We start from the raw sequence: 9891 nt of genomic DNA on the forward strand, positions 1-9891 counted from the left end.
AAGGTTTGCAGAGGTGACTCATTGACCTTATTTCATTATGAGCCTCTTTTTTTTTTTAACCCTTTATGTTTAAAAATTGTTATGTAAAAATAATGCTATAGTGCTATAAGACTTTTAAAAAGTGACCTGTAATCTCTCTGGCCTACACAAGTATTTCCGATGTTCTGGTGTCTTCCCAATTTTATTCAGGTACATCACGTGTTTACGTGATCACATGAATGTGTGTAATTTTTTACCAACTCTCTGCTTTCATCCACATTATTTCCCTACAAAGGCAGTAGGAAAAGATACAGTTTCTTCTTTGACCAGTGAGGGTGGAACAGAGGCTGAGCATCAGTGGTGTGAGCAGGTGCACCAGTGAGCTGGGGCACTGGGGCTGGGATGGGATTTTAGGTCCAGGTTCACCAGTGAGCCGGGGCACTGGGGCCATGATGGGATTCAGGTCCAGGTTCACCAGTGAGCCGGGGCACTGGGGCCGGGATGGGATTCAGGGCCAGGTACACCAGTGAGCCGGGGCACTGGGGCCGGGATGGGATTCAGGTCCAGGTTCACCAGTGAGCCGGGGCACTGGGGCCGGGATGGGATGCAGGGCCAGGTGCACCAGTGAGCCGGGGCACTGGGGCCGGGATGGGATTCAGGTCCAGGTTCACCAGTGAGCCGGGGCACTGGGGCCGGGATGGGATTCAGGGCCAGGTTCACCAGTGAGCCGGGGCACTGGGGCCGGGATGGGATGCAGGGCCAGGTGCACCAGTGAGCCGGGGCACTGGGGCCGGGATGGGATTCAGGGCCAGGTGCACCAGTGAGCCGGGGCACTGGGGCCAGGATGGGATTCAGGGCCAGGTTCACCAGTGAGCCAGGGCACTGGGGCCGGGATGGGATTTCAGGTCCAGGTTCACCAGTGAGCCGGGGCACTGGGGCCATGATGGGATTCAGGTCCAGGTTCACCAGTGAGCCGGGGCACTGGGGCCGGGATGGGATTCAGGGCCAGGTACACCAGTGAGCCGGGGCACTGGGGCCGGGATGGGATTCAGGTCCAGGTTCACCAGTGAGCTGGGGCACTGGGGCCGGGATGGGATTCAGGTCCAGGTTCACCAGTGAGCTGGGGCACTGGGGCCGGGATGGGATTTCAAGGCCAGACCCCCCCACGTCTGCAGCATCCTCATCATGTGACAGAGCTGTTCACGTGACCATCCATGGATTGCTCCTGGGGGAGCCACAATGACTTGGGGTCCCAGGGCCTTTTCCATCATCGTTGAATGTCTTGGGGATAAATGATCCCAGAGGGGCTTCACCCAGGTGAGCCCCTGGCATCCACCCAAGCCTTGGGCTGCCCCCCTGCCCCACCAGCCTCTTCCAAGGACCCTCTGGGCACTGGCCTCGGCTCACCTTCCTCCTCCTCCTTTCTCCCAGCAAACAGCGGCACAACAAACTGTGGCGCCAGCAGGCCGATGACAGCTGCCTCCAGCAGCCTGTGGATGACCCCGCGGGGCCTGGGGACTTCCATCCAGAGACCCTGGACAGCACCGCGGAAGCCCAGCTGCCCTGCTTGGACGCGGCCGCCCCCCTGCCTCAGTTCCCAGGCAGCGGGGCCCTCGGGGGCCCCGCTCTGCCCTGCTGTCTCCGGCGACTCTCAGACCCCCTGCTGCGGGCCCCCGGCGATGAGATGGGCGGCCCCGTCCACCTGGAGTATCTGGAGAGGGACGCTCTGCTGGAGGAAGGTGCTCAGCTGGCAGAGGTGTCCCAGCCAGCCAGACCCCCCCCAGAAGGTCCCGGACTCTGCGAGAGGGAAGTGACGAAGAGACCAGAGCCTGGGAGCCCCCAGGCCCAGGGCAGCTCGTCGCTGCAGGCAGAGGAGATGGAAGGGGAGGAGGCCCTGGGAGCCGGGAGGTGGGGGCAGCCGGCAGCCCAGCTCGATAACCTGCTCAACCGGGAAAACCTAAATAACAACAACAGCAAGAGGAGCTGCCCGGACGACCTGGAGGTAGGCGTGGCGGGTGGGGGGAGCATGCCTGCCACTTCCGTTCCGCCCGGGGGCAGCCCCTGCTCCATGCAGCCCCTGGGTGGATTTCCAAGAGGTTCTGCAGGCCCTTCGGGAGGGTAGACAGTGGAGGACCAGAGGCCTCGAGGAATGTCTGTACACTGCTCCCTTGACCCCGCTGCCCCGTTGCTGTGTTAGGCAAGGCTTCTAAATTTTTTTTTTCTTACGTAAAATGTAAGACATGTAAATTGTTACCCAGCTTTGATCTTTACCAGTGTGTGGCTGTTCTTCTTTTCATCTCACCCCCATACACTTTCCCATACCCCGGATTGTTGTTCAGTTGCTCAGTGGTGTCTGACTCTTTGCGACCCCATGGACTGCAGCACGCCAGGCTTCCCTGTCCATCACCATCTCCTGGAGGTTATTCAGACTCATGTCCATTGAGTCGATGATGCCATCCAGCCCCATCGCATCCTGTCGCCCCCTTCTCCTCGTGCCTTCAATCTTTCCCAGCCTCAGGGTTGTTTCCAGTGAGTTGGCTCTTCACATCAGGTGGAAACAAATCAAATCCCCAGTCTGCGTTCCCATCACAAATGCTTCCATATATATCAGGACCACAGGACCACTGCCACCTTGGGAAAATTGATAGCTGTCCCGCAGCACCATCTGACATAGTCTTACAGACCCTGTTGGTGTATGAAGCCCACCTCCAGCTGGTTCCCTTGTCGAGGCCGCGGGCACCTGCGTTTGGGTCTGTATTAGAGTCATTCCCAAGCTGTCTTTGCCCTTCGCCACCTCTCTGTGAAGAGCGCAGTCAGGTGATGGTTTCTCGGAGCCGAGCTCTGTCGTGCCAGACGAGCAGGGTCCGTCATCAGGCTGCAGACCCCAGACCCTTTCTGAAAGGGAGACCCGGTTACTGTGCCAGAAACGTTATTTCACCAATTCCCACGCTGCTCTGAGGGCTTCCCTGGTGGCTCAGTGGTAAAGATTCCACCTGCCAGTGCAGGAGACATGGCTTCGCTCACTGGTTTGGGAAGATCTCCTGGAGAAGGAAATGGCAACCCACTCCAGTGTGCCTGCCTGGGAAATCTCATGGACAGAGGAGCCTAGTGGGGTCACAAAAGAGTCAAGACACGACTGGGTGACACGACAACAACAACGATCCTCTGAGGGCAAAGTCACCCTGGTTTCCAGGCGAAATCGGGGTGCTGGAAAGGATCATTTGGTGCAGGTGGCAGAGGCAAGGGTTGAGAAGGGAGGCCCTTGGAGGTCCCACTGCTGGCTGTGTAGCCAAAGGATTCGTTCAGGATCGTGGGTTCACAGCTTGCAGGAAGTTCAGTGTCTAACTCGTCTCCGAACCTGCCTCAGTCACAGTCGAGCAGGTTCTGGTTCTGAGAGCTCTCTGTCCTGACACCAGCTGAAGGGACAGCACCGCCCGCCACCCTCCTCGTATTTTTCGGTCTTCAGCCTGTACTGCGCCCTCACCATGTTCTTGCCCCTTGCAGCATGACGCGATCTTCGGGATCCTTAACAAAGTGAAGCCTTCCTACAAATCCTGCGCCGACTGCATGTACCCTGCAGCTGGTGGGACCCCCGAGGCCTTCGGGGAGCGATGCAAGAACCCCAGTGCTCCCGCCATCTGCACCCAGCCCACGTTCCTGCCCCAACTCACGTCTTCCCCTGTGGCCAGCAGGTCCCGAGCTTTGGAGAAACTGGCCTCTGGCCCAACCGAAACCGCCCCCTTCCTACCACCAATAGGCTCGAGGAGGCCAGACACCAGTGGCCCAGGGGCTGGGGCTGCCCCGGAGCCCCCAGCCAGCCTTCCGGAACCTTCCAGAGAGACTCACAAAGCCCTACCAAAGTCCCTCGTGAAGAATTCTCACTGTGATAAGAACCCTCCTGGCTCGGAAGCAGCGAAGGAAGACTTGTCACCCAAGAAAGATCCGAAGCCGGCCAAGGACCTGCGGCTGCTGTTCAGTAAAGAGGCCGAGAAGCCCACGAGCAACAGCTACTTGGTGCAGCACCAGGAGTCCATCATCCAGCTGCAGAAGGCGGGCCTGGTCCGCAAGCACACCAGAGAGCTGGAGAGGCTGAAGGGCACACCCACCGAGCCGGCGGCCCCATGCCGGGACGGCCCGGCCGCCATCCCTGAGGAGAACCAGGACTCGCCTCTGCCCGGCCGAGCCCCAGGCCCTGAGAAGCCCGAGCCCGGCCCTCCTCTGCTCGAGGGAGCCCCACTGAAGAGCCCCCCACCCTTCCTCTGCCGCCCAGACCACGCCAGTCACTTCTCCAGAGACTTCCTGAAGACCATCTGCTACACTCCCACCTCGTCCTCCATGAGCTCCAACCTGACGCGGAGTTCGAGCAGTGACAGCATCCACAGCGTCCGCGGGAAGCCGGGGCTGGTGAAGCAGCGCACGCAGGAGATTGAGACCCGGCTCCGGCTGGCAGGCCTCACCGTCTCGTCCCCGCTCAAGCGCTCCCACTCCCTGGCCAAGCTCGGCAGCCTCAACCTCTCGACCGAGGACCTGTGCAGCGAGGCCGACGTGTCCACCGCGGCTGACTCCCAGGACACCAGGTTGAGCGAGTCTTCCCTCTTGTGCGAGCCCCCAGTGGTCGCCAGGAGTTCGGCCGCAACCTCAAAACCGTCAGGGAAATCTGCCCCGGAAAACTTGAAAAGCCCTTCGTGGCTGGGCAAAAGCTGACCCACCTCTGGCTGCGTTTGGACTTGTGCCATCCCCCACTTAGCCTCCCTGTGGATTTCTGGTCCACCCCTGCCATCTGGATGTCCCTTAAGCAACTGGCGTTATCCTCGCTTTTCCTCCCCTTCTCTTTGAAGAGGGGAGAAAAGGCAACAAAATTGCCGAACATACAGCACAAGAAGAGAGAGGGCAGCGTGGGTGTTTGTGGCCTGGGAGAGCCAGCAGTTGTCAGCCAGTAGACTCTGACCCCTAAGCGAATGTTTCCAAGAAGACTCATGTTTTAAGGAGAGCATTTATACGGAGATGCGGAGATGCGCAGGCATCAAAATACCCCTCCACGCACAACCTGCAAACGAATAGCCGTGGTGTGGCGTCGGCACCACAGGGGCTTGTGTTCGCTCATGCAGGCCCTCATGGGGAGACCCATGGATGGCACTAGAATTCCTACCTCTGATCCTGCTGTGCGCGTTTTTTATTTTTAAAAATCCAGTAATGACCAAGGCTTGTTCCAGGGGAAAATGCTGTGTCAGAAAAGGTTTTTTTTTTTCCTGAAGAGAACTTTTCTGTTGTTGCTGTCAGGACCCACGCCCCCTTCCCCCAAAAGTGTCAAGACTTTTAAAGTTGCCCGCACCAAACACCGCTACTTAAAGCGACAGGAAGGCAGAGACGCTGTCGTTGGACCGACTCCGGGGCGCGTGGAGGTCCTCTGAGCTTTGACTTCCCGGTGCTGGCGTGTTGTCACAGCTGAGTGATGCGGGTCTGGCCAGCCCTGATGGAGGCAGTGGGCAATCTGTGTGTGGTCCTCGTTGTCCCCCTCCCAATCTGGGGAGAAGGACCCACAAAGTTATCGTTGAGTCTCACCTGCTGCAGAAGCCCACACGGTCCTACGAGGATTTCAAAGGCGCTCTAGCATCTGGCAGGGCTGGGGAGGGGTTTCAGAGACATGGGTCACCCCACCGGAGCCCCGGCACTCAGGTTCATTAGGTCACACGTACTCAAGTCTGGGGAGGAAAGGGAGAGGTCAGCAGTGAGAGACGCTCAGTTACTCGAGGAGCAGCTCGGCAGCAGCTTCTCTGAGAAGCGGGACTGGTGGGAAGCTGCTCAGATGTTTACAAGTCACCCCTTCCTGTGGTGAGAACGCTGCTTCCTGCTTCTCCACGGCTCTTCCCAGCGGGCCGGGAAGGCTTGAGATCCCGCCCGGCTCCAGGGGTAGCCCCTCTGAGGATCTTGAGTAGAGGGACTCCTCTGATGTCAGCAGGCAAGACAGGGTGTTAAAACATTTTGGAGAGAGAAAAGAGGTTGGTTAGATTTAATGCAGGGGTCAGCCAACCATGGCTGGGGTGTGTCGCCCCATGAGCTAAGATGGGTTTTTTTTTGTTGTTGTTTTTCATATTTTCAAAGTGTTAGCTAAAAATTACCAAACAGGCAACAGAGACCATGTAGCCTGCAAAACTGAAGATACTTTATAATCAGGCCATTTATAGAAAACCTTTCCTGAGCCCTGGTTTTACTTGAAAACCCAGGGCTTGCCCCAGGCCCTTGGGGAAGAAACTCTGGGGAGTTAGAAGGCCTCCCTGCCTCTTTTGTCACCTCAGGCCAAACCCTGTCCTCCTCCCGACCCAGTCCTTGCCAGCCCACCCCCAGTGTCTCTCCCCCGGCGGTCAAGGGGCCCCTACTGGCTGAAGCTTCCCCACGGTTGCAGCTTGCCCTCAGATGGGTCCACCGGATTATTTCAGTGAAACTAGACATCCTTCAAGGGCCAGCCGAATTCCAGAAGTGGGTAAATGAGTCTCATCTTATGTTGGTCCAAACTGGGCCTCTCAGAGCAACCCATGCAGAGCTTTCAGAAACAAGACCAGTCCATGTTTCAGCTTGTGGGTGGAGCTTTTGCAAAAAACCCCCTCTAGAAACTTTCTCCCTGACCTTTTTTTTTTTTTTAAGTATATGTTATTTCACCTTATAGGAGTTTGTTTCCCCACCGCTGTCAATTGGAATCACCTTAGATGATCTGCCGGGGCTGATCAGAAAACCCAGTTGGGTTTCCGCCTCTCTCTCAGCCACCACAAGAGAATGGTCTCAAAAAAAAAAAGTATCAGGTTCAGTGTTTTGCCAAATTGCAGTTCATGTGGTGGGTCAATTTTTGTGTCAAAAGAATCCTGTAGATTTGATGATGACAGGCTTATGTTGTTTGGTTTTTTGTTTTTTAACCATGCCTGGGTATGATACATTTTTGAAGACCTTCATTTTGAAAGCCATAGTTTTTTTAATCCAGGTAAAGGATGGGAGTAGGATCACAAAGATGAGGGGGTCTTTGGCTTTTGGCAGAGTTATCCATTCACTGTCAGAGGTTAGTCTGTTAACACTGAAACTAGGGCCCAGGTCCCCACCGTCAGAACAAAGCGAAGCCTTCTGAATAGGAAACATTCTAGCCTGGAGAAGAGAGTGAAGGCTTTTCTCCCAGATTAGTGGCATAGAGACCAATGTGGATTGCTGTTTTAAATGGTACGCTAATAAGACCAGAGTGTTCTACCAGGCTTGGGGGCGTCTCGACAAAGACAGATGCATTAGTGGTATCTGAAAAGAAAGCTTGCTCCATAAGCTTCTTGACCAAGCTTTGTCTGTACCTTAGCGCGTGGGGGAAATTCTGAATGTGGGCAGCAGAGGTTTATGCTGTGAAAGTCATGGATTTTGGTGACCAGCTGTCTTCATGGAATGCCGTTGTTGAACTAGGCAAGAGCAGAAGGTTTCTGAATCAGCTTGGTACCCCATAAATTCAGCTGTTTCCTCTTCCCCCTCCACCTCCCTGCTGTTTTCCCTCTCATTTGCACGGCATGCCAGCAGGAGATTCAACTTGTCTAGGTCTTTCTCTTGCGTTGATTCACGGAGGTCATCTCATTGAGTTTTGTTGAGTCAGAGCGGGGAACTGGTCGCAGAGAGGGGAAGCCATGCTGCCCTCTGGTTGGCGCGTGACCTTGCCGATTTCCATATCTTTGTCTCGTGGCAGCATGCATCACTGCATGAACGTCTTGAGAACAGGCTTCCTGCCCCCGGTCTCCCCTGCCTCCTTGGTCTCAGTGCAGGCACCCGTGCCAAACTCCAGGCTGCCATACAGCTCTCTGCTGGGTGGGGGCACCCATTGCATCAGGCAGGAGTCTACTCTGTCCAGCCCCCTTGTGCTCCATCTATCCCACTCTGTCCCGCTAAGAAAGCATTCCAGCCCTTTCTAAGCATTTTCCCTCCTGGATAAGCCCAGAGGATGGATGCCTAGGATGGAGCCAGAACAGCCATAGAATTAACATCAGGACAACCTTGTATATCAGCCCTGCACTCAGGCCCCATCCCAGGGGGGGGCCCTGCTCCTTAGTGAGAGGAAGTGCTGGCATCTAGTCGAGATCACGTGCAGAATCTCACCCAAGGTGTTGGAAGACCAATGCACTGTCTGCCACCCGGAAACGCTGCTCTGGCTTGCCAGCCAGCAGGGCTTCCCTGGACCCACGCGGGCAGCGAGTCCCTCTGGGCCCCTCCGGTAGGGGAGCCAGGTGGTGGGAGATTTGGGACATCTGGCCAGCATGGTGCAGGTTCACCTGCTCTTGTCCTGCCCCAGCATCTTGGCCAGACGAAGGTACTCACGGATCCCCGTGTTCAGCTAACTTGGTCTTTTTAATCATCTGCTCTGGAGAAGGAAATGGCAACCCACTCCAGTATTCTTGCCTGGAAAATCCCATGGACAGAGGAGCCTGGTAGGCTACAGTCCATGGGGTCGCAAGGAGTCGGACACAACTGAGGGACTTCACTTTGTTTCTGCAGATGAATACCTGTGTGTGTGAGATCATGAGAGATCACACAGATACATACATTTGAGTCTATACATCTGTCACTTGAACGAGAGCATCACGTGCGTTCCCCTCCGCTCATCCACACACACACCTGTCACCCAAGCTGTGGAGCGGGTCACCTTGAATGGTCTGGAGCGACACTGTGCAGTGGATCTGGATGTGACCGCCTCGTCTTTTTGTCCTGTAGTAGGCCCCCGTGGCCCCAGCAGGTGTTAGTCTCCTAGCGGGACCCTTTAGAGCCAGACCCCCGTCCTCCACTATCCCTCTGTCAGCCACACCACGCAAGGAGATGGCCGCTCCCTCCCTCCTCTTCAACACTGTAATTATTGTTTTACAATCGAGTGCCTTAATAATAGTTTACAAATACTGTGTATTTATGGGCAGCCGTTCCGCTTTCGCCTTCTGTGATTGGATACTTTGCCTTGTCTGCGGTGGTTGGCGCTGGGGCTGGAATTTGCCTGCCCCATACTTGGGCTGATCTGCTGGGCGGCCTGCCCACAGCCAGGCCAGGGGCATCGCTAGAAACAGCGCTGGCTGGGGGTCCCTATGAGCGAGGCAGGCGCTGTTTCAGCCGAGGGCCCGTAGTAAGTGAAGAAAAGACAGGATTGGTAGGCCAGCCAGCTCTGGCCCCTCCGGACCACAGCCCTGCCCCTTCCCTATACCCTCCCCATCACACAGCTGTTCTCCTGTTCAGTAGAGTTTTTATTACCATCTTGTCCCCCCCACCCCCCACCCCCTGTTTTCCTCTGTTTTGGTGTCCTGAGCTCTTTGCAACAAAATGCAGGTACAGATCTTCCACAGTCAGGAGCCCCCCTCCCCACAAGATAGCCTGCCCTTTGGTTTTCAGAAGCTGCCAGTGGGTGCCAGTGTGTTGCGTTATGGTATCAATGATTTTTTATTATGTGTTGTTTTTCTTCTTGGTTTTTTTATATTACATATTTAAAAGGCAGTATCTTTTGTACTGTGAATTTGCAGTAGAAGATGCATAAAGCACTTTTTTTTTTTTTTTACTTCTGTTGGTGTGTACTGTATATAGTCTGTGTGCTTCTTGTGAGGAAAATAAACTTTCTTTATAAATGCTTGATGACCTCTGAACTTGTGCAAGAAAAAAAGCAGCAGCCCCTCCAGCCCTGGCCAGGAAAGTCGAGACACAGCTGTGTGCTGGCCCCATGCTAAACAGCTGGACAAGTGAGACCAGAGAAAGAACCAGGAGAAAGGTCAGCTGCTGCAGGAATCATCTTTTTTTTCTTCCTGATCTTGCCAGTAAGAAAGAGCAGGCCAACTTTTGGTATACAAGGTGGTCACTTGTATAACAAAAATACCTGTCCTGTCTGCCCCCACCTTGGGTGAGACTTGAACTTGAGAGGTGTGCTGG

The 9891-nt window shown here is 55.4% G+C and overlaps 1 protein-coding gene across 1 annotated transcript in view; it reads left to right on the plus strand.

Moving 5' to 3' along the window:
* The window catches only part of SSH1 (slingshot protein phosphatase 1), a 57289-nt gene extending 47693 nt beyond the window's left edge, over positions 1 to 9596 (plus strand). The window contains exons 14-15 of the mRNA XM_052654607.1: positions 1411 to 1981; positions 3484 to 9596. Coding sequence (XP_052510567.1) covers positions 1411 to 1981; positions 3484 to 4683 — 1771 coding nt within the window. The 3' untranslated portion in view covers positions 4684 to 9596. The remainder of the gene's footprint in view (positions 1 to 1410; positions 1982 to 3483) is intronic.
* Positions 9597 to 9891: the final 295 nt, after the last annotated feature.

The sequence above is a fragment of the Budorcas taxicolor genome, chromosome 17 (genome assembly GCF_023091745.1).
Source record: "Budorcas taxicolor isolate Tak-1 chromosome 17, Takin1.1, whole genome shotgun sequence".
NCBI lineage: Eukaryota > Metazoa > Chordata > Mammalia > Artiodactyla > Bovidae > Budorcas > Budorcas taxicolor.